General features: G+C 42.2%; 3 protein-coding genes across 5 annotated transcripts; 2 read left to right on the top strand and 1 right to left on the bottom strand.

Annotated features, from left to right (window-relative positions):
• The first annotated feature begins 2,143 nt into the window (after window positions 1-2,143).
• On the top strand, window positions 2,144-6,924 carry tsfm (Ts translation elongation factor, mitochondrial). The gene is made up of 6 exons (XM_085273880.1): window positions 2,144-2,292; window positions 2,545-2,697; window positions 2,797-2,925; window positions 3,054-3,176; window positions 4,441-4,522; window positions 6,337-6,924. Exons 1-6 carry the CDS (start codon window positions 2,245-2,247, stop codon window positions 6,726-6,728), a joined length of 927 nt encoding a protein of 308 aa, XP_085130006.1. The 5' UTR covers window positions 2,144-2,244; the 3' UTR covers window positions 6,729-6,924.
• Window positions 6,925-8,439: 1,515 nt separating this feature from the next.
• Window positions 8,440-13,002, top strand: myl6 (myosin, light chain 6, alkali, smooth muscle and non-muscle). Its single transcript, XM_085273881.1, has 6 exons — window positions 8,440-8,686; window positions 8,963-8,990; window positions 9,911-10,054; window positions 10,634-10,807; window positions 10,970-11,047; window positions 12,674-13,002. The coding sequence occupies exons 1-6, from the start codon at window positions 8,684-8,686 to the stop codon at window positions 12,700-12,702; spliced, it is 456 nt and encodes a 151-aa protein (XP_085130007.1). The 5' UTR covers window positions 8,440-8,683; the 3' UTR covers window positions 12,703-13,002.
• A 307-nt stretch (window positions 13,003-13,309) lies between these two features.
• smarcc2 (SWI/SNF related BAF chromatin remodeling complex subunit C2) lies at window positions 13,310-23,463 on the bottom strand. 3 transcript variants are annotated; one of them, XM_085273877.1, is made up of 26 exons: window positions 23,328-23,463; window positions 22,579-22,698; window positions 22,396-22,481; window positions 22,193-22,274; window positions 21,576-21,668; window positions 21,411-21,480; window positions 21,255-21,324; window positions 21,005-21,080; window positions 20,280-20,524; window positions 20,032-20,156; window positions 19,845-19,898; window positions 19,630-19,667; window positions 19,411-19,541; window positions 19,175-19,246; window positions 18,976-19,089; window positions 18,734-18,887; window positions 18,538-18,654; window positions 18,368-18,430; window positions 17,995-18,253; window positions 17,442-17,603; window positions 17,254-17,315; window positions 17,011-17,131; window positions 16,760-16,923; window positions 16,527-16,661; window positions 16,034-16,402; window positions 13,310-15,356 (listed from the first exon to the last, which is right to left on the bottom strand). In XM_085273877.1, exons 1-26 carry the CDS (start codon window positions 23,436-23,438, stop codon window positions 15,273-15,275), a joined length of 3,177 nt encoding a protein of 1,058 aa, XP_085130003.1. In that variant the 5' UTR covers window positions 23,439-23,463; the 3' UTR covers window positions 13,310-15,272. The 3 variants fall into 3 exon arrangements, with proteins under 3 accessions (XP_085130003.1, XP_085130005.1, XP_085130004.1); XM_085273879.1 differs by having other exon boundaries at window positions 16,039-16,402; XM_085273878.1 differs by having other exon boundaries at window positions 22,193-22,268.
• Between the last annotated feature and the right edge of the window lie 573 nt (window positions 23,464-24,036).

Below are 24,036 nucleotides of genomic sequence, written 5' to 3'. Positions count from 1 at the left end.
ACTTCATGTTTGCTTTGTGTTCTGTTGACAGACCAGTATCGATCAATCGATAGTTTTCACGTGATGTGACAGCTACTGGGACATGCCTGCCCGTCCTTTCACTGTGCAGCCATTCTTTTAATCTCTTTCAGTTTAACTTGGCCTAAATGCTATCAAATGCATTAATCAATGTTAGAGCTGCTAGAACAGCGTAGATTATGACACCAACACGTAAGCACATCTCTCCTAACCCCACCTTACAGGTTCAAATCCCACCAATCCCTGCTTCTCAACAGCAACCACGCCTGTCAGTGGCGGCTCATTTAAACTGTAGGAATGATTTAGCTGACATTGGAAAAATACTCGGTTAACTTAATTGATATGGCACGTGTTGCGAAATCAGTTTCACCCCGGTTCTTTTATTCGTCGAGGCATCCAGAGACGGCACCGGAACTCAGTAGTTATTTCACAAAACCTTTGTTCATCTTTATTCATCTTCATTTAAGCATGCACTTCTAGAAGGGAAGACGAGGCCGGTGTGTCCCTCTGCAAAATCTTCACCCCTTTGTTAGTTACAGCCAACTTTATAGAGGCGTCCCCATCATAAAACCCCCCCACAGTGTGCTGCAAACTCTGTGTCTGTGTCTATGTGAGTGCTCGTGTGTGACTGTGTACGCATGTGTGAGTGCACATGAGTGAGTGTGCGTGTGGATGTGTGTACGTGACAGTTAAAACACTGTGGGTGTAGGTGACTCCCTAGAGGTCATAAAACCCATCTCCCTTCCAGACCACAGTTATCCAGTTACAAATGTTGAAACCTTTCACAGTTCAACTGGGGGAGGGGTCTCCTACAATTTACTCCTAAATTCAGTCAGGCCTTTATTACATTGAGGGCAGTGTCAGTGTCTCTAAAATAATTCTACATTCTATGTTAACACATTTCTAAACTCTAAAATAAGCTAAACATTCCTACACACGGCATTAATGTGACAAACTAAAATACCAGAACGTTTCTGGTCCTACACTTTAAATGTCTCAGTCAACAAAACGTAACCTGTAGCACTTAATTTTGTTTTAACCATGAAAAATTTCTTGTTTCTTACATCCCACAGGGCAGCATTATTTACCCATTATTTACCCATCAGGATCAAAAACATACGTAGCTGTTCGCACTTTGAAAACTTTTATCCTGGCAGCAGTGTAAGGTGAGCGATTCTCTACAAAATACCACTAGATGTCACCAAATTGAAACTCTGGGAGACACATCGCCGCTTTCAGGAGTTTTAAATAAAGCTGCCAGGTCAGAAAAGAGATCACAAGTCCCCAAAATTTATAATTTCTCTTCATATCTTTGTTTTTCCTATGATGTTGTACCTGCCAGTGTAGCGAGTCAGTCACATGACTGAAAACTATTAAGAGAACTAGCTCTCTTATTGTGTGTATACAAAATGAAGTGAAATAGTTTGATAAAGATGTTAACAGACTTAAACCTTAATCTTTAAAGTTTTATCATTTTCACAGTCAGAGCTGGGGGGTCACGTTCATGCAAACTGTAAGTGTTAGATCACATCAAGCTCAAAAAAGAATTCATCCCTCTCAAAATAAAACAAACTGAGGTGTCACAGCAGCATACATGCAACATACAACAAAGCAATATATGAGTTATTAATCTTTAACATTAACTAATAATGTTGTTGGTTAAACAGAAGCATCAACTGAGTCTTGATTTCAGTATAGGTGTGGAAAGTTTAGGTGATGCTGACTGGAAACCACAGATATCATGGTTGATAACCGACTATTAGCTCTCTAATCAGTTAGTTTCTAATTCATTTAGTAAAAGTTGTCTGTCTTTACATTTACATTACTATGTGAAAAAGAACATTTAGGCCTGTGTTACATTCTATGGGACTCTTTTGCTCTGTTTGCACATTTCAGAAACAATAAAAATATTGAACCCGCTGGTTTATTTTAACTCTTTTCACCATACTAATATATAATACATATACATGCTAATATGTATAATGCATAAACAATTAAGCATGGACAATATGTAGTTAATAGTAGGACTAGCTGGGGACGGTGGCCCCAAAATCTGCCCAAGGCTCCGCAAAACCTTGGGCTGGCTGCCCTCCAGTACTCTAGGTGGCGCAGAAGTGCAAGAAAATCACTTAAACACTTTTGTCCCTGGACGGCTTCCTTCCACAGCGTGGACGTCAATGACATTCTGAGCTTTCATAAGATTGCTCACTTCTGCTGGATGCGAAGATGTCCTTAACCTTTTTGTTCAGAACATTAACAAGAGATGTCGCAAAGGTAAGGGCATGATTGACGTTTAACTTTAAACTCGTGTTGTTTGTCTCGCTGAGTTAGCGGGACATCTTCAGTGACTTAACTTTGCTAATTCATTCGCATTTCGTGCATTTCATAGCCACTTGATATCACAGCAGAAGCAAAATTTACTATAAATTTGTATTTACTGTGACCAATGGCATAGAATGGGTCCTCAAATACATAAATGTGGCTGCTTTGTTGAAGTTGTGGTGTGTGCTCCTCTGTGTCTCTAAGGTCAGTGTTGGCCAGCATGTGCAGTCTTTACACACGGGATGTCAGCTGCTGGCAGCAGAGAAAGCCCTCCTCATGAAACTGCGGAAAAGCACCGGCTACACTTTTATTAACTGTAAGAAAGCCCTGGAGAAGTTTGATAATGACGTAGCACAGGTGAGGGCCTCTCGTAATCTGTCAGGTGCTGTTCGGCGTTATGTCTTTGACACTAATGAGCTGTGGGACTGTTTTCAATGTAATTTGGCAAATGTTCAGGCAGAGACATGGCTGCATGAGCAGGCCCAGAAGGAGGGCTGGAGCAAAGCAAACAAGCTCGAAGGTCGCAAAGCCAAAGAGGGCCTGATCGGCGTGTTTGTGGGGGACAAAGCTGCGGTAATGGTTGAGGTAAGCCCACTGGTGCGGGGATTCATTAGCCATCTCCTCCTAGTTCTTCTCCTTTTTTCTTTTTCTCAACAACTTGGTCTTTTGTCTCTCTGTTTGTTTGTTTGTTTGTTTGTTTGTTTTTGATGCAGGTGAACTGTGAGACAGACTTTGTGGCACGCAATGAGAAGTTCCAGCAGCTGGTTAAGGATGTGACATTTGCCACCTTGGCCCACTTCAGAAATAAAACTCAAAGTCAGTCGGGATATGTAAAGGTAAGGATGCATGCTGAGGCCTGGGAGTAGAAATAAATGTTTATTTTATTTTAATTTCATAAATGTTAATGGAAACAGATCATTATTGTGTCACAACTTCACCTACCTCTAAGGTGCATGGAAGTCTAAACTAAAACATGATTTAGCATGTGGCCTTCAGACAAAACATAATAGAGTAGGTATGAACCAGAAAGAATGCACAGCAGTACATCAGCAACAAGGTACATCAACATGCACACCAACCAATGGGGCACCTACAGGGACGAGCATCGCAATTGGTCCTGCAGCTTCAGGCAAACATGAGCTGTGTACAGCCATGACCAAACACTGCTAGTTGTTCATTTAAATTGAATCTGGTGTTTTGAACATCCTGTTATGCCACACCAGTACTTGAACTCTTAAAACTGATTTGTGCAGCAACTTTTTGATACACCAGAGTTTTTAATGTGTCAGTGCTGACAGAGTAACACTTATGACGCGTGCCAGATGAGAATATATTGCAGCTTCCTTCAAGAATGCTTCTGGGAACCTGGGAAACGATGATGATGTTACCCATCTCCTTTATTAGATAGTTCTGTTTCCTCTTGACCAGGTCAACCTGAAGCTGCATAACCATATGTCCCACCAAAGGTGAAATGAAACGCACAGATTACAGAAATTATGGCAGTGCATGCTTTAACAGTGTTATCAGTCGTTCATTGGGTTTGGTAGGTTAAAAGTGCATTACTACTTCAGTGTTTTGGTTTTTTGTTGTTCTTTTTGTTTTTTTACTACTTCAGTGTTGCATACTTTTTCTGTGGTCCAACCTTAAATCTTCAATCTAATCAAAATATGAGCTAAAATGTTGTATTTTCTTTAAGAACAATTGTATTTAACAAAAAAAAAAAAGAAAATCAACCTCACAGGCCTTTGGCTATACATTTTTTATGCTACCCAGTTATATGCAAAGTATTAGGCTAATGGATGACCCACCTGCCACTGGGACACCAACTTTAATACAAGAGCAGTAAATTTAAGTCAGAGTAATGAGTAGTATTGTAAAGTAACCACATCCCATTACCAGTTTAAATTCCCTTTTTGTATAAATACATTTTATATAAATAGGTAACTGTACATACTTGTGAGTAATTTCAAACTGAATTTGTGTGGCCCACCTGCAGAACCTTCATAGCCCACCAGGGGGCTCCCGCCAACACTTTGGGAATCACTGCTCTAGTCACTTGTGTAGCAGTCCTTACACTAACAAACTGGCTTTTCTTTCCAGAGTGTCCTGTCAAGCGATGACTTAAGCAAACTCAGCGTGGGTGAAGGAACTTCACTAGCTGATCAGGTGGCTCTCACTATAGGTCAGTACTTTGCCTAAGGGACACTGCTCATTGTAAAGCACTTTTCACACATGGGACATATAACACTGCAGTCTGTTAAAATTATGGTTTTCTGTTATTCAGGCATTTCACTTTTATGCTCACAGCTTAATAGAAATATAAGATGGAGAGAAATGTGGTGCACACTTAAAGTAAACTGCTCAGAAAAATATGTTAAACACATCAGATCTCAATGGGGGGGGGAGAGAGATCATGTTGGATATCTATGTATCTATAAGGATGCCAAATTCTTTGATGGAAAGGAAAATTAGCAGCCTGCAGAGGGCTGAATTTAAAGATGCCCTTGAAATCAAAGTGAAAACATTATGTGGCAGGCTAGTCTGTTTTACAAAGATTTTATTGCAGCAACTCAAAATGGTACTCACTAGTTTGAATGGCTCCCATGTGCTTGTATTGCATGCCTGATAACGTGGGGACATGCTCCTAATTAGGAGTCCTGGGGGATCTCCTCCCAGATCTGGACCACAGCATCACTGAGCACCTGGACAGTCTGAGGTGCAGACTGGTGAGGTTGGATGGACCGAAACATAATGTCCCAGATGTGTTCTATCGAATTTAGATCAGGCGAGTGTGGGGGACGGTCAACTGTATCAAATCTTTCATCCTTCAGGAACTGTCTGCTAACTCTCGCAACATGGCACCGGCCATTTACATGCGCTAGGATGAACCCAGGATCCACTGCTCCAGTGTGGGGTCTGACAATGGGTCCAAGGATTTCAAGGATAGCTAATGGGAGTCAGGGTGGCATTCCTTAGCCATCACTGACCCACCACCAAACCAATCATGCTGAACAATGTTGCAGCCAGCATAACGTTCTCCATGGCTTCAACAGACCCTTTTGCATCCATCACACAAGTCTGTGCTCAGGGGGAACCGTTTCTAATCTTTGAAAAGTACAAGGTGCCAGTGGTGGACCTGCCAATTCTGGTATTGTTTGGCTAATGACAGTTGAGCTCCACAGTACTGGGCAGTGAGCATAGAGCCAGCTAGGGAACGTTGGGTTCTCAGGCCACCCTCATGAAGTCTGTCTCTGATTGCTCAGACACATTAACAATTACACCAGTGGCCCGCTGGAGGTCGTTTTGTAGCTCTGGCAGTGCTCAAGTTCCTTCTTGCACAAAGGAGTGGAGACCGGTCCTGCTGATGGGTTAAAGAACCTTCTGCGGCCCTAGCCAACTCTCCTAGAGTAACTGCTTGTCTCCTGGAATCTCCTCCATGCTCTTGAGGCTGTGCTGCCACGCGGCGGTCCTTCTGGCAATGACACATACGAGTGTACCATCATAGAGGAGGTAAACTACCTGTGTAACCTCTTAGGGTCCAGATATTGCCTCATATGACCATGTTAATTTAATGAACACCAATCAGCTGAAACCGATTAACAACCCCCTCTGCTACTTGACTGACCAGATCAATAATATACTCTGATTAAAAAGTGTAACTTTTTTTGAGCAGTGTATGAAATATTGTAACAATACATTCAGACTTTGGCTGTTAAACTGATGCAGTAGGCTGGATGTTATTAGGCAGTTAAAGTTTTACAGAAAAGTTGCTAGGCTAGGTTGTTCATTCAAGTGTAAAGCTGACATGTTTAGATGCTGTCAGATTGTCAGGAAGGAGTGCATGCTGTTTGGTTTGAAACAAAATGTAAATAAATAGAAATATAATCGGAACAAAATTTGAAATTGTCAAGTTTTTGAATTGTTGCTTAATAGCATGAAAATGAACAGTCTGTTGCAGCAGGCTTTGGTTTTATATCGGTGCCTCTTGCTCCTCAGGTCGCCTTGGTGAGAACATGTCTTTGAAGCGGGCAGTGACGGTGGGCATCCCTGCTGAGTGGAAAATTGGTTCATATGTACACGGCGGCATCAGCACCCAGACAGAGGTAGCCATGGGCCGTTATGGAGCCCTGGTCGTATTTCAGGGTGGAAAGGAAGGAGAGCAGGAAATGCTAGGTCGTAAACTGGGACAGCATATAGTGGGAGAGTCGCCTTTGTCTCTGGGTAATATGGATGACCTGCCCTGTGGCGAAAGTGAGACACGCCTGCTGCCTCAGACCTTCCTGGCAGACCCCAGCAGGACTGTGGCACAGTTCCTCAGAGGTCAGCAGGCTCGAGTGCTAGACTTTGTCCGATTTCAATGCGGCGAGACGACTGAAGACGCAGAATGAAGAGAGGGAAATTGTACATCCAGCTGAATTTGACATGTCTTCATTTCATGTGTGAATATAATTCAGGTTTTTGTGTACTCTGTAAGACTGAGGCATCACAGTCACACAGCATCATGAATTTGAAAGAGTGTGCGCCCGCAAACACTGGTACCTGATGAAATGACCAATCCAACATTAAAATCTTTTTCCTGAAAAACCTGTCTTAGTATTTCATTTTATACACTATTCTGCATTTTAACACATAAATATACTTTTTTTTTTTTTTTTTAAATGAAAAGGTTTAGTGGTAATTATTTTCTTTCTTTATATATGACGAACCTCTTGCTTTGTAACCTAACTGAACTTACCATCCATCCATCTTCCGCTTATCTGGGGCCAGGTCGCGGGGGCAGCAGCCTAAGCAGAGAAGCCCAGACCTCTCTCTCTCCCCAGCCACCTCCTCCAGCTTGTCCTGGGGAACACCATGGCATTCCTAGACCAGCCAAGAGAGATTATCTCCAGCATGTCCTGGGTCTGCCCCAGGGCCTCCTCCTGATGGGACATGCCTGGAACACCTTACCCAGCAGCCATCCTTGTGAGATGCTCGAACCACCTCAAATGGCTCCTTTCAATGTGCAGGAGCAGTAGCTCTACTCTGAGCCCCTCCCGGATGGCTGAACTTGCTCTAAGGGAGAGGCCAGCCACCCTTCAGAGAAAGCTCATTTTCACCGCTTGTATCTGTGATCCCGTTCCTGACAAATTGCCCAACCTGTTATGCATCCTCATTGCAAAGAACAACATTTTTAGCAAAACCACTTTAAACCTTATCACTAAATTAGGTTAATTTATATAGTACCAAATCAAAACAACATTCATCTCAAGGTGCTTTATACTGCAAGTTAAAGCCAGTACAGCATTGTGGAGAAAACCCTAACAAACAACCCCCTTACGAGCAAGCACGTGAAGACGGTGGGAAGGAAGAACTCACTTTTGACAGGAATAAACACCTCAAGCAGAACCAGGCTGAGGGAGGGCAGCCAACTGCGACTGGTTGGGGATTGAGAGAAGAGAGAGTATCAGATGATGGGGCCAAACAGACTGAAGAAAATAAAATAAAAAAATTTATGATATGCTTCAGTGAAGAAGTGCTCTGTGCACACAGTATATCAAATGCCTCATCAAAAACAAGCCTAGATCACCCTATAAATCATGTCAAAGTCATTTTATTGTGGTCCACATGCAGCCCACAATGATCTTAAGTGGGTTGCACCAGTAAAACTACATGATGAATTTGCAAAACTGGGGGGAAAAGCTCTGGCAGTTCAAAATATAAAGTTTTTATTAATTTACAGAAACGTTTACAGAGGTTCCTGTTAATAGAAAAAGCTATACATTCGTTAAGTGCTGTTGCTTCAATAAAAATAGAACTGAGGAATTTCACCCATTTGATAACCTATTGTCAGGGTAAGCAGATGCAATGTAGGCACAAAGCTGTCAAGCTGCCTGATTATTGGCTCTTCACTGAGCCCGGGATTAAAAAGTAGGCGGTGTTAGGTTAAGTCTAAAGGACAGCGTCATCTGTCACAGGTTTATACCATTAATGTGTGGCGATAGCAGGACTCAACGATGGGAATTCCCCGTTAAAAATATTCGATATTACAGCGTTCATGCAGTAGCTGTGCTTTACATTTGTGTGTTAATGTGTCGCATCTTATTTTTTCAGAAAACCGGAAGGGGGTGTGTAGCACGCGTGCAGGTTATGGCTCTGCAGCACCGTGCTGCACCACAAACGAGCTGCAACCCTGCAACTATGCGAGAAATGCAGCTGTTAAATGGAGGCATGTGATTGGCTGTTGCTGCCAAAGCAACGGTGACATCACCGGGGATGTACCACGCAGGAGCCGTTTGAGTCCTCGGAGCTCAGAGGAGGTCCAGCAGCTTGAGCCATCTGTCATCTAAACCCTCTAAAAAAAAACATGGTAAGTCAAAGATTCCCGCAGAAAATTTTATGGAAATATCGGCATTTTGCTGTATTTATGGAAAATGATTTTACCATCTCATAATCCAGCCCAGGTAACGCTAAATGCGAATCTGCTAGCCTGCTTCACTCACTCGAGCCTTTAGCTCCGAGCCGTTTCTTGCCTGTAATTGATGGCATTGCGGGATTAAGTCATCTGTAAATCTCACTGAAGTCTCTGTCGTTTTGTCTCATCTAACTGTTTCTCCTCTCTCTCTCTGAACTGTGCCTCAACCAGTCCGACCTAACGGAGGACCAGATCATGGGTGAGTCTCATTATGAAAAGGTGTTAAAGGGGTTTATTATCCATAACATTCATCGGGTTAATGTAACCAGTACATATTTAGAAAAAAAAGAAGAAAGCTCTGACTTCTGGCCCTGTACTTGAGTAGGATCGCTGCAGGTAAATGAGAACTGCAATGTGAAAGTGAGCTAAATTTAACTCACCTCACTGAATGGCATTCACTGTGGGAAACCTGAAGGCGCCTCACGACTCAAACTGGACAAGCGTTTAACTCTGAGTTCATCACTAGTGCTAACCTGCAAAACAGGACTTGGGTGAAACATGTTGATTTGTTTGCATGCTTGAGCTTTTTAAATGTGTGATATGCTAGCAGACACAATAACGACTCACATTTTTGTGGTGTAGGTGTGTCAAACGGCACTGAAACACAGTTTACATTGTTTGCTATGGTACGTTTGCTTTGTAGTGTTTTTTTGTTGTTGTTGTTGTTTTTAACAGAACAGAAATGCTTTTCATGCTTTTGTAATTTTGTGCTGCACACTGACCACTGACAGTGAGGAGAGGACTTGGTTTATGTGAAGCGTGTCAGTTTTTGATTCCAGTGGAAAAAACTACATTGTGTATTTTATAGTAATGAAATGCTGTGTATTATTTTTACTGTAAGAGCACCATTGATTGCGAACAAGTATTTACAGCCGTGAGAATTTTATTGGCCCACTTGCTAACCTCTTGCTTTTTTGAAATGAAATGCACAGAAGCTGCTAGCGTTTACTGTCAAAACAACGTATGAAAAATCACGTTTTCCTTCCTACATACAGGGTATCAGTAAAGCTTTAGTGCACACGTCATTACCTGTGTCATGAAGGCCTGTCTGTAATTTTTGGGAACCTAACATGCTCTGCCGCTGAACTGGAGTTCTGCATTTGCTTTCCTTCTCACTAGAGTTTAAAGAGGCCTTCCTTTTGTTTGACCGGACGGGCGAGGGGAAGATCACCTACAGCCAGTGTGGCGATGTTATCAGAGCTCTGGGACAGAACCCAGTCAATGCTGAAGTACTCAAAGTCCTGGGAAACCCCAAGCTGGAAGGCTAGTGTCTGATTCACTACTCACAACAAAAGCAGATGACTATCACCGCAGCATTAGTTTGTTTTGGTTAAGAGTGTGGTCAGGTGTACAATTACAAGGTCTCGTTATAACCGCCGCAAAGTAGTACAGGTGATAAGTCACTGCTTAGTGGCTTACTTTGTCAGTGTAACTTGTAAGAGTCACACCTGAACTAAAACACATGTCTGACTAAATTTACTGCTGTGTGCAAACTGAGTTTTGATCATAATAACAATGTGCACAAAACATTATTTATCTGATGCTACTGTTGGCTGTTCCCTTGCCCAAAGGGTCACCACAGCAGGTCCAAAGAAAGTGGCAGCAGAAAAAACATAGCTCTGAATGCAGATGAACAGGTTATTTGTGTCAGCCTTAAATATCATCTCCCACATCCATGTGACTGAACTCTGAATCATCACCATGAATGGGCAAGAAACAAAAGCCTCACAGAAAAACATCACAAAATTCTACTAAATTCAACCCAAAAACTCACATTATCTCAAACGTATTCACTTATTCACCTTCACCATTGAAGGCTCACTGTTGTTTGTCCCCCTGCAGAGATGAACACCAAGATGCTGGATTTTGAGCAGTTCCTGCCCATGTATCAGGCCATTGCTAAGAACAAGGACCAGTGCTCCTTTGATGACATTGTTGAAGGCCTGCGCGTCTTTGACAAGGAGGGAAATGGCACAGTGATGGGAGCTGAGCTGCGTCATGTCCTCACCACATTAGGTAAGACCTGCAGAATACATGAAGTATTAGTCACGATCTATAAATCACAGTTGGCCTGCGTTCAAGTAGTTATCTGTGTAAAGGCTGTGCTTTCTGCTTCTTTCAAATGTCTATTTCTTAATTCTGTGCTTCAGTGCTAATATGTTCTTCTTTATCTTCTAGGTGAAAAGATGACAGAAGAAGAGGTGGAGACTCTTTTAGCGGGACATGAAGACGCCAATGGCTGCATTAACTACGAAGGTAGATCATTGTGCATAAAAACCTTCTTAACAACAAATAAGAATCTCCAAAAGTTTATTCTGTTCATCTGGCCGTAGCGTTTTCAGTGGGAGAAACGTTTCGTCACTCATCCAAGTGACTTAATCAGTGACAAATAACAAATAAGAACCAGTTTATATGAGGAAAAATAACACTACTGCCATTGATTTTTACCCCTGAGCTGTAAAAGGCTGATGGGGTATTGTCATTACCCCGCTGGGCAGGCAGGCGGCATGGACCAGTGGCAGAACTAGGGTGACACATCCCTCTTCAGTGAAGTATGTGAAAATCCCCTATGCATAAATGGAGTCAACAAAATGTCCACAAAAACACAATTATGGGGGGGCAGCTTTTAAGGACATAAAAGTTTCCCCCCTTGCGTGGACACCCAAGTTTGTGAATTCGGTAACGTAATAATAAGGCGACATAGAATTTTGAAATTATACCATAGGTTCATCAATTAAAAATCTTAGATGAAATCAAATCTCAAAGTCAAGTTCAAGTTTCAGTAGCTTTTGTAAATTTCTCACACGTAGCACAGGAGATCGTTTTACAGAGTGTTTGGTTTAGATGTGCTGTGGTGCCAGCTACACATATTTACCTGCTTTATTGTCACATAATCTTAGTGGGACTTTGCGCAGCCTTGTGTCGGGCTAAAAACTGTGTGATATTCATTTCATCAGAGTTGGACATTTGAGTTCTCAGTTGCAGCTTTGTTGGGTATTGCCTAAAATAGATTTCAGGCTGCATTGGATGAATGTAGGGCCGCTGTACACAGTGTTTTTCTGTCTACGGAGGCCCTGAGTCAAACACACTGCAACACTGAAATGCCAGCAGGCAGAATTGGGAAGAGGGGATGCACAAGTGAGAAGCTAGAAGTAAACGGCTAATGGTGTTATATGAATCATAAAAGACATTGCATATTCTGCATATTGTTAATGTCTCCCCACACACAGTTCTGTCTTGTTTTGTGCACTTTTGCAGTGTTTTTCTGTTTGCTGGTGTTTTCTTAAGTTGCAGTGTTTGACCTCTGAGCCACCGTAGCTGTGCGACTGCCTCATGCTCACTGACTCCTGTCTCATCGCTTTTGTCCATCATATAATATCTGGTTGAACAGAGGGTAGTGAATTAACTTTTTTTTTTTTGTTTTTAATTTTTGTTTTAATGAATTGTGATGTTAGTCTGTAGATATTGAGCACTGATGGTGTTCTCTGACCTTTAACCTTTCTCTCCTGCGGTGCTCCTCAGCCCCACCTAAATGTGGCCTGCATGTAGCATCCTTGCACACCTTAAGGCTGCTCCCATGTTTAACGCTAACGATTTTGAGAGGGGGGAAAAGGATTTCAGGGTGAACCAAGTGTAAACATGAGCTAAAATGCGGCAAGCAGACACGAATTGTTTATTTAAATTTGTCTGCAGAACTCAAACATTTCTACCACACTTTTTTTTCCTTCCCTAGCTGTTTGCCTTTTTTCATAAATCTAATTATTCTAAATAAATTCAGGCTTTTGATCCTATTTGCTGATATGGCTGTTTAGGAAATGGCTTATACCCGACTTTATGTCTGTACTCTGAAATGCTGATTTTTCTCCATCACTCTCCACACAGAGCTCGTCCGGATGGTGCTGAGCGGTTGAGAACTTCCGAGGACCACTTCCAGATTATTTTCTCTGTTGTCTTGCCCTTCTATCCATGTCATCCCTTCCCCAATAAGTCTGTTTTGTTTCTGTGACATTTTTGTGCCTTTTCTGTCAAATGTGAAGAGACACTTTCACCTCAATTTCCAAACATTCACCTGCAGGCACAATCAGTAGTATTATCCCCCCGGATTGTTTAACTTTTGTCATCTTTATCTGTCTTGTCAGTTTTCTTGTGAATGGAAATAATAATGGGATTTCTGAAAGTTTGAAATAAAAATGCTGTTTTACAAAGTGTCATCAGGCCTGTGAGTCTGGTTAAAGTCGCATTACAAGCATGATGAAAAATATTTCACAATCATTTAAGTGGATATCAGATGATTTGTGTGTCGTGTCCTGAACTATATGAATTAGTGATGTTAGGTTTACACATTGAGCAAAAATAAAAATCAGTTGGAGATAATTGTCTGATTAGCTAATTAGATACATCCAAATAAAGAGCATCAGCCAGGCGATGCCTCCTCGAGGTCCACCAGGATATACTGTGCAGTCGTTCATCATCAGATACTTTAAGTTAGTAAGTCAACAAACCACTCTGAACAATGTCTCCTCTTCACATCTTTATTTTTTCCCAAACATTTTGTAATTAAAACCAGTTTTGACATTTTTTTAATACAAACTGCCAGAATAACTGTCAGCACTAATGTGATGATTTACAGAGGAAACTTTTCTACTGTATAATAATCAATGGAACTGCTGCTACCTTCGGCATAGTGAAAAACATATAGAAACTGAACGGACACTTATTTCATATCACAAAATCCACACAATGTAATAATAACACAGATAAAAGAAGTCCATTTATGCTCACAACTGTGGTGAGGACTGCAATACTGGCTTGACGGACATCGACTGTAAAGTTTCACCATCTGACTGGATTATATTTCATGATACTGACATGATGTGCAGAACAACACGTGTTTCTTCTCGTAAGTTCTTCAAACAACAGATGGCACTGGAAAAAATTGTAAAAAAACAAAAAATAAAACTGAACGGTAACATGGTTTACAGATCCTAATGGCATGCGTTCACATACACACATGCTCACAGTCACATCTCAGACAGATCCGGCAGTCCTGTCCAAATCACACACAACTATGGAGAGGGTAAATATCAGTTACAAAGGTAATATACAGTTACAATGTTGACATATCAAAGAAAGAAGATGGCAAAAAAGAGTAAAAAATATATAAATGTATAGGATACAAAGTGAGGATATTGTTGCAGATATTAAGGACACGATTCTCCATTGTCAGCTGTTTAAGGTGCTCCCTTGTGTTTTTACAGCGTCAGCATTTCTTACATCTTTAAAGCGAAATGCACCAAGCTGCTTAAAAACATCCTCCTCACTCACCAAGAAACCACAATGAAACTCACTGAATAAATGTATGATAAACATGATTAGAAAAAACATTTTGGCTTAGCAGTTTACACAAAGTCCAAATCCAAATAAACGCGTGCGTGGTCGCTAACGGTATTAATCCCAGACTTTCTTTTCAAACAGAATTACATTCCTCACAAAAACCACAGCCTGGATGCTTCAAGTTCATTTGCACTTGCAAAACACAAAGCGCCACGGTCACGTTTTTCTCTAAGTGCTGTTGAAATGTGGGAGGGAGTAACCTCCTGTAACAAAAAGAGGCCTTTTCAAGACCTCAGGTTGTCATTACTTTCAAATAGTTCCCATATTATTATTAGAGTAACAAGAGAGGTGTTTGTAACAGAAAATCCAGTTTACAGTACACTTTTCCCAAACTGCATCCACTCTGCGTTAAATTTCAGTGTGGCATCTTTTGATTAGAATCGTCTTCATTCCTTTCAGACTTTATACGGGTTTTAGAAACATGACACAATTGAAAACAGAGAAAAAAAATCATTTTCCCAATTAGCTTTCCAAAACTGTATTTAAGACAAGAAAGAGATCATATAAGTGCTCAAGTTCAATTTCATGGTTGCTTCAAGTCTTTCAATGCGACCTACAGAAACATATTAAAAGTGCTTTTGTCTTACATATATTTTAATTAGTACCTACAGTACGAGAGGGGAGGGGGACGCTAGAGAGCGTAGGAAGTACGAGACTTCACTAGCTGTGACAAACTGTTGCAGGAAAATAAATGCAACAATTTCCAAAACACTGAAAACATGAGATGAGTCTTTTCTCTTCTTCTCACTGAGTGCCAGCATGTTGATAAGACCATCTAAGCTTACCAGATCTCCTGGTGTCAAGCTTAAAATTCCAAAGTGAGACGCAGTCGAACACGCAGGATGAAAATCTATTTTCTTCATTAGTCGGTTCAATTTGAAAAAGGACTTCTTTTCTAACAGAGAGTCAAAGGCGGATTGATATTGGCGTTTCTTTTTCTTTCTCAAATCAATTGTCCTCTTGAAAACACACAAGCAAACAAAAAAAGAAATAGAAAATGTAAAATGAGTTCTCTTCCTTCGGTTGATGACTTCTTCATTTTAGATAATACAGGCAGGATTCAAAGTGGTCAGAGTCATTCAGATTCTCAGGAAATTTGCTTTTTCTCACTGTGGAGGAGGGACCGGAGCTGAGGGGTGGAGTGTCTCTCCGGGGAGAGGGGCGGTGGGCTCTGTGAGGGGGCAAACAGGAGAAAAATGTTACGTACGATTTGTAACATAGTATCATTAATTTATTAAATTTAGTCATTTATATTCACAAAATGTGAATTATGCATAATATATTATAATCTATGATATAATCATGATATATTATAATAGTAGACTAGAGTCGTAGTCCAAACAATACTATAACACTGATGTGTACTTGTGAAATAAAAGAATGATTGATCTTCTCCGTGTCAACCTTAGATTCTTCAATTCAGAAATAACTCAAGACTGTGTTGTTTGAAAGCTAGGTTTCAGAACATTATAAGCCGTCCCAAGTCATGGTGGCATGAAATATTTGGTATTGTTTGATCATTTGCATCATGCCAACAGTATCTCACAATCAAGACAGTGAGAAGTCCTGTTTTAATGAGTGAACTCCGTTTCAGCTTTTTGGTCTTAGTTAATAACTTGTTGACAAAGATAAGATAAACTGTGCAGCTTTTAACTGTCGTTACTGCACCACTGCACAATTTCATGTATTTCACACACATTCATATTATTGAGTTTGCTTCAAGAATAAACATGTCTGTGAACATGTCCACAACTAATGAATGTAATAATTATAAATAAATATTACAACTACGGTGTACGAGGAACTGACAGCAAACGTAAATGTATTAACTACTATTAAAGCTGCTACCTCACCATGGAGTACAGATGTAGTGTTGGAGCTGGAGTGAGCAGCTGGGGTCTGACCCGGGGGACAAGGTGGCGAGGTGTGAGCGCTTGGTGGTGGCTGGGACTCGGGAGCTGGGGCTGAAGCGGCTGGTGGTGCTGGGCTGGGGGCTGGCTGTGGCGCTGGTGTGCTGGGAGCTTGCTGATTTGCGGTCAGGGCTTGAGGTGCCGGGGCCGCGGTGGCCTGAGTGGAGTGAGGGCCCCCTGCCTGGCTATGTTGCTGGTGCTGAATCTGCTGGAAGTGCTGCTGGCGAGCCCTCATCTCAGCGTATTTCAGCTGCTCCATGTGGAAGGACTGACGGTCAGCCAGCAGTTGCTGCCGCTGGTACTCCAACTGCTCACAGAGACAGACAGACATGTCTATGATTTAGGAAAACAGCATACTATACGCACTGCATTGAATGTAACTTAAGAATTTTCTTATTTTAATGCTACATATCCTTAAATTCCCCACTCACAGCCTCCCGCTCTCTGTCCATGATGGTTTCCAGCTCCTCAAAGTGTCGCAGTTTAATCTCAAGCTTCTTCATTTGAGTTTCCACCAGCAGAGCCACCAGAGATTTGATCTTCCTCTCTTCCACTGCAGCCAAATGCTGTGAGGAGAAAGAAGAAGAAGATTAGAGAAAATAAAAACAAAAAAAGCTGAAGATTGAAGATACGACAAGTATCACCTTGACTCAATGAATTTTACCTTGGCCTTGACAGCAGCAGCTGCTAGAGCGGAGGCAGCAGCAGTGGCCAGGTTCCCCTCTCCCACATCACGCTCCACCTTAGCTTTCCTTTCTCCTTCACTCTCCCCTTCCCTCTGTCCCTCCTCTGTTCCCTCTTTTCCATCCTTCTCCTTCTCCCCATCACCTATGAGAAACAAAAGTTTAATGTTTTTCACTGTTGACCAAAACCTTTATGTCTGCAACGTCTTATGAAGACAAAACCCTTTTGTACCCATCTCAGACTCTGTTTTGTCTGCCTCCCTCTCTCCTTCAGGTTCTCTTCCTCTTTCTTCTTCCTTCTTCCCATTCTCTGCCTGCTTTTCCTCTTCCTCATTCGCTCCATCTTTAGTCTCCTGTGTGGCAAAGTAAACAGCACAATATGATCCACAGAACTTTTACAGCAGATATATATATATATATATATATATGTTTATAAAATGACATTCTATTATGTTACAGTGAATTCTCATCATACCTTGGCCTCTCGTTTCTCCTCATTAGACTGGTTGTCACTCTTGCTTTCATCACTGCTTTCATCTGTAGAGAAGGCAAGCCACAACCTTTCAATTCACTTTTTCTGACTACTCAACTTATACAATCATTATTTTTAATTTTCTTTGTAGTGCAGCGTTCCAAAATTTATGCTGTGTGCATTTATCCTACCAGGCCTCTCTCCCTCCTCCAGGCCGGTCCCTGCGATGCCACTGCCTTCCAGGCCATACAGAGGGTCCTGTCTGCCACTGACCCTCGCTGCTTCCTCCACCCGCCGCACATGAGCCTCCACAAGCGCAGCTGGAACCTCCTCCTTCATACGCGAAAACTCCTCTGAGCAGGGAGCGATAAATCACAATTAATGATGTGAAGCAAAAACAAGGACACTGATGGATTAGTCACCTCTAGTAGATTGAAAATGAACAAAATCGTTGCCTGAACAAAAGCGGTCTTATGAATGGCATGTACAGACATTTGGAGCTTCAATGATACAGGATTTGGTCAAGTGTTGGAAAGGTGTTGTTTAACATTTAATGGTCTCACTGTAGAAAATTAAAATGTATTTTGCTGTCTTCATTTTTATCCTATTGGATTATTTACTGGTTGATGTTTTCAGTGCCCTGTTGCTTCCTCTTTTTCCTCTTTAGCTCAAACTGTAACAACACAAAGAGACCATTTTTGTTTTCTACAGAGTTGGGTAATTTCAAATGGAGTTACTTCTCACCCAGAGCAGACTTGGCTGCGGCCGAGGCCACACGTGGGTCGACTACAGAGGCGAGGAAGGCCACGGTGCTCATGACAGGGTTTCCTGCTTGGCTGAAAGGTACCGGCTGGTAGGCAAGTGGGCCCAGGGAAGAAGAGCTGTCCTCCAAGTACGGGTCTTCAATGGGCAACCGCAGGAAGTGCAGGATACACTCATCCTGCGTACGGCTGCCCACGTGTTCGGACACTTTGTTCCAGTCGTCCTTATACATTTCCAAACCCTGAGGGAAGTAAAACCTACATTTAGCTCCATCTTTCCATGATGACATTTCCCAGTGTGGTATTACAGTGGCTGCTTTTACACTCTCTGATCATGTTTAAAACACTGAGTGTACCTCAAGTAGTAGTAGTGTTTCTTGCTCTGTCCACTCCCTCATGGAGCTGGCTGCACTCTTGCTCTGCACACAAAACATCACCATCACCTTGTTAACACAATTAAACCACCGATATTATGGTGAGTAAACAGAAACTATTCATTCTGTTATCCACCCTCCTGGACTTGTACCTTTGCAGAGCTTGTCTTCTTGCTGTACATGTCGGTCCGCAGCCCAAAGTTTTGCAGATCTGCTGGCTTGTCCTTCACTTTGTCAGGGAATGACATCATCTGCTGGGTGGCAGGGGTCTACAGGGTCAAAAAGGAACATATGTAAAACAACGTTGAAGATGTGTGCGCACGTGTCCATGCGTGTGTGTATACAAACCTGAGATGTCTTGGGCTGCAGGGGCACCAGGCTGGATGGAGTGTCTGCCAGGACGTGGAAGTGCGAGGTGGGAGGAGGACCCATGGGTGTGGGCCGGCTCTCAGAGTCCACCTGGTAGTTGATCAACCCCCACTGCTCCAGAAAGGCGTGGACTCTGTGGGGGGAGAAAATGTCTGGCGTATTTGTCGCAGGCAGTAAGTGATTTTGCAAACACTGGTTAGAAACACCTATCCTCCCCTTACCTCATGATTGCACACACATCTCCTGCCAGATTCCTACGGCAGGCAGTGGAGGTCAGGTACTCCTGAGGATTCAGTCTGTAGGTGTCAATCATGAAGTTCCTGTATGCTAGATAACTGAAACAAAGAGGCTTTTAAATATCTGACAGATAAACAAATTTAAATGATTGAGCACTGTGTTGTGCACTGATCAAACACTTACATCTCAGGCGTTTTGGATTTGTTCTTCCCATTGAAAAACTCTGGCAGGGCTCGGCGCTCAATGGCATGAACACTGGAAGAAAACCAGATGCAAGTATGCAACACAAATTTCCCTCACTCATGGACCCTTAAAACGTTCTAATACTACGTCGTGTGGCGCTGCTTTTCATTTCAACGAGTTCACTTTTCTTTTCCTCATTCTGTTCTCACATGGGAAAAAAGCATTTTTATTCTTACCTGTTATAGTCAAACCAGGCTGCGTAGCTCGGAATGATGATGTGATGGGTTTGCTCAGTCACATTGTCCTCGTGGAGGTCTGAGCCTTTCACTGGCTCGCCCTTCACACTCGGGGAGCCTTCCTCCTCTTCCTGTTGTTCATACAAACATACAGTTGGGCTCACCAACACAGAATTACAGCCATGATTTTGTCATATGTACTATTAATTGTTAAAGTACCTTTCCTGTTGTTTCCATGGACTCGTCTTCTTGCTCATCTGTTAAATCACACAAAAGAGACGCGTGCGTGAAAGGGTCAATAGATTAATCAGCGCTTTATTACTGGAAATTATTGATGAATAACAGCCGAACACAACAAGCCTTTGCCATTTTTGGTGAAGCATTTATTAAACTGGTTGGCGGTGGTTAAATATGATTGTGTAGGTGAAGCTCACCCAAATCTGTCCCTCCTTTAACTGGGGTGGAATCAGAGTCCTTCTTGGTGTTATCTGCAGGGAGACAGAATTGGCTTGATTATTATTTTAAAAGAGGACCCATTAATATCTATATATATCTATATATATGTCAATGTATATATATATATATATGATGTGTTTTCAAAATATATGTAGACTTGTATACTTGTCTTTGCTGGGTTTCCCTCTTCAGATGCTGGAACAGGTGAAGCTTCATCCAAATCCTTGGACAGGTCCTCCTGTTCCTCCTCCCTCTGACCCCGTTTAGACTTGGTGTACGGGGTCGTTGGTCTGTTGACACGCACACAAAGGGAACATATGTGTATTGCATTATTTTTCATAACCCTCTGTTTTTTTTCTCCAACAGGGAGTCGAAGAACATCATCATGCATCAGGACATGACTCTTAACAAACCCTTTTTTGGTGTTCTTCTTCTTGCTCTCCTGAGGTGGTGGGGTTGGGGAGGGTGATGGCGAGCGCTTCCTCTTCTTGGCGCTGCCAGGTTTCTTGTCCCTCCGCTCGTCTGGTGTGGTCACCTCATCTGTCAGGGTCTTGGCGGAGATCCTCTTCCTCTTAGGACAGCCCTCTCCAACCTCATAGTCCTCCTCGTTCATCCACTCGTTATACTGGTCCAGATCTAAAATCCACTTTGCATGGACCTGTAAATAAATAATAAATAAATGATAAATAAATAAACCAATTATTATCTGCCCAGAAGTGAAATATTTTCAGCAATCGTGTCAACCACCAGGATGGTAGAGGAGGAGGTGAAAGGAGGAAGACCTAAACTGAGTTATAATAAAGTTGTAATAAAGTTATAATAAAAGTTATAATAAAAGACTGAAACTCATGATATTAACCTCTGTTATTAAAGACTTCATTTTGCAGAAAAAAACAAGGACAAATTAAAATTCAAGCTGAAATCAAAAAGGTTTCCAAAAACATACAGATGTATCTGTAACATTTAAGTGCTGCACAGTGGACAAATAAAAAAAAAGATCCTTGAATTTAAATACTGCAAGTATCATGTAGCATTAATAAAGCGGTCAAATACTTGATTAAACTCAGGGAGTATTAGAAAATCTGCTGTTTAAATTCATACAGACTGACACAGACAGAAAAAAAGCAACAACAAATACCTTCCTGGGCTTTTCTGGGGAGGGAGGATCTTCTACCGCAGCCTCAATTTCACTGGCTGCGATCCAGGTATCGTAACTAAACAGTGAAGGGAATGAGGTTAAAGCTCGCATTAGGTGGGAAAAGCACAAGTTTCGCCATGTAACACCACAGCAGGAGGGGTAATGTCAGCTTAACCTTCTAAAAACCAAAGATGTATTGAGAAAACAAGACAAGTAGATAAAAGTGAGCTGCACAATGCTCAGAACAAACCTGTCAGGAAAATATCCCCAGTGAAGCAGCACTTGCTTGTCTCTCTTCATCACAGGACGAACCCACTCCTCTGGACCAAGAAGATCGGACGATGTTAGCGCAAATCTGACTCGTGCAGTAAAACTTGTAACAGTGCCTACCGAGACAAAACCTCACCTTCCTCCAGACTGGCAGGAATAGGCACAACAACGTGGGAGCTGGAGGCCTTGTCTTCGGTTACTGAGCCCTGCAACACAAGAAAACATGAGTAGAACCATTTGAATGTAAATTAAATCTGTCTGTAGTAAATGATCTGCCTGAAAGGCTCCTTTTAAAACACACCTGATGTCTTTTGATGATGTCTTTCAGTTTCCCCAGCAGCTTTGGCTCTATGTCAGGACTCAGGTAGATGACGGGCCTAGTCAGACAGTTGTTCTGGAAGAATTGGAGCAGATACATAACTTACACGACTACATTTGCGAGCACTGATTCAAATAATCAAGAAGAATCACAAAAAATACAATAATCTAAACTCAGTTCTGCCCAATATTAGTTTTGCTATAAGCTTATTGGTGCAGTCTTCCATAACAGTCCCAGTTTCTCATGTGCCCTCTTTGGAATATTAATTGCCCAGTACTTGATTAAAAGTAGAAATCACCATGCCACAGCAGATGAAGAAATCTAGATGATCTTGGAAAACCGCAGGACTGATTAAGTAGGATTTCTGTGGATGTCTTTCAGTACATCTATGTGTAATGATCAGGCAGCTTGATTCCCAGACTCTTTTGAAATTTAGCGTAACCAAAGGACACGGTGTTCACTTTGCTATCATTTAAATTTAATGCCTGCAGTAGGAAAAACCATCAAAAATTTACTCCTGTTAGATAAATTCATCAAAATATGGCCTGAAATTTTCTACTGTCCATTGACAACCATAAAAGCACTGCTGCAAAACTCACCTGCACTAAGGACTTCTCAATCGTCATGAACATCTCCACATTTCGGTCCATCCTCGACGGATTCTGGAAGTCAAACCTGCGCCTACCAGGAGTTTAGACTGGAGTTACACACGAAACGGCAACATAGCCAATATCCAACTGAGCACCGTAACTTAACAGCCACTAGCCCAGACGTCTAAACTCAGCTAGAAAGAAAGTCTTACCATCCTTGGTCACTTTTGAACTTGTAGGCTGCAGCCAGGATGTGGCAGAGAGCCCCTCCTGACTTAAAGTCCAAGAAGCATTTCATCTGCAGGGATACAACTCAACACATTCAGAATAACAGCAGTTTAAATTAGGTATCTATTTTTGAATGTAACAGATATACAGATGTTTAAGACACGTACCGGCAGCTTGGTGAGCGGAGGGTTACTGACATGTCGACCGAACACCTCCTCCTGGAACTGGAGCAGCTGGACCACCAGGCTGGACAGAGATTTGTTGGTGGGGGGCTCGGCCTGGATGTACTGTGCGCAAACACATGAAAATAAACTCAACTGTGCTGCTGGATGCCTTTATCAGATATCTCAAAGGAAGGAAATTTCCGTGAAAACTGCGACACGGATTGGTAAATGGGGAGGGGATGGAGTCACAAATATCGCTAACCTTTCATTTTTATCACTGTTTACTAAAAGTGTTGTTTTTTTTTATTCGATTATTGTGTTTAAACACCAGCGCAGCGCTCAGTGTTATTCAACACCGGACATTGCTTCAGTCAGCGCGGCGCGCCACAGAGCCAACATCTGGATCCGAGCTGCCTCACCGTTAGCCTATTAGCTTACTAGCTAGCTAGCGGGCTGGCCGGCTAAAGTCACCCTTCAACAAAAATCCATCCTCTGAGGTCAGACTGTGTGCTTGTTTTAGATCGGTTTAACTACAACAGTGCTCAGAGAAGCTGCCGTTAGTGGCTGCATCTGATGCAGCTGTTGGCTCAGCATCCTTTTGTATCCCGGCTCGAGTGAATCAAACAGCTGGACGCTCAGCAGCACCCTCCCTCCTCTCTTTGTCACTGCCTCTGCCCAATAGGTAAGTGGCCATATTTCAACGTGAAAAATGGAAGGTCTCTCTGTAGGATAGCAAAACATGCGGTCGGTACCTTTTTGTAATTCTTTCCCAGCCAGACACGGACATTATCAAACTGAGAAACGGTATCAGACGCTTCGAAATATTTTACATTCGGGCCGCCGTCTTTCTTCCGCACCGCCATCTTTGCCTGCAGACAACTAGTCGAAGTTGCCTGCCGCCCAGCGACCACAGCGCGAAACTGCAGCTCCCGGACAGCACAGAGACTGTAGTGACAACCAAAGTACAACAGGGGGCGCAGCGGTGTAGATAATGTTTTTTGTCCTTCAACAATACTATTATAAAAATGTTTATGCTACCCTCTCAGAACACACAGACAGACAGTCAGCAATTAAATTGAGACCAATTAATAAGGAGACTTTAAAAAAAAATGTCCGGTAATGGATCATTTCGCAATTCGGCTGTCAGTGTTTGAAGGGAGTCTTACATAAGAGAGTCAGGTGGATCCTTAGGTCATCAAAAGCAAACTTCAGCAGATCTTTAAGTTATACTGAAGCCAGTCTATGTTTTTTTGTGTGTGAGTAAAAGCTCAACAAATGTGGAACACACTAATGAACAAATCCCCAGGCGTATGTAAAATGTACAGGAGCTTGCAGAGTATTAATAAAAATCTTATTTAATAACCAGTATTAATAGTTAGTTTGATGCCTGTGCCTGTTTGTAAAATTCACCTTATGCATCCACTCTAGAAGGGATGAGGAGGCTCATTATGCCAAGGCCCT

The sequence above is a fragment of the Mchenga conophoros genome, linkage group LG5 (genome assembly GCF_057382185.1).
Source record: "Mchenga conophoros isolate Kocher_MC1m ecotype Shallow Benthic linkage group LG5, M_conophoros_male_GT1.1, whole genome shotgun sequence".
Taxonomy (NCBI): Eukaryota; Metazoa; Chordata; class Actinopteri; order Cichliformes; family Cichlidae; genus Mchenga; species Mchenga conophoros.
This window is presented reverse-complemented; position numbering and strand designations above follow the sequence as displayed.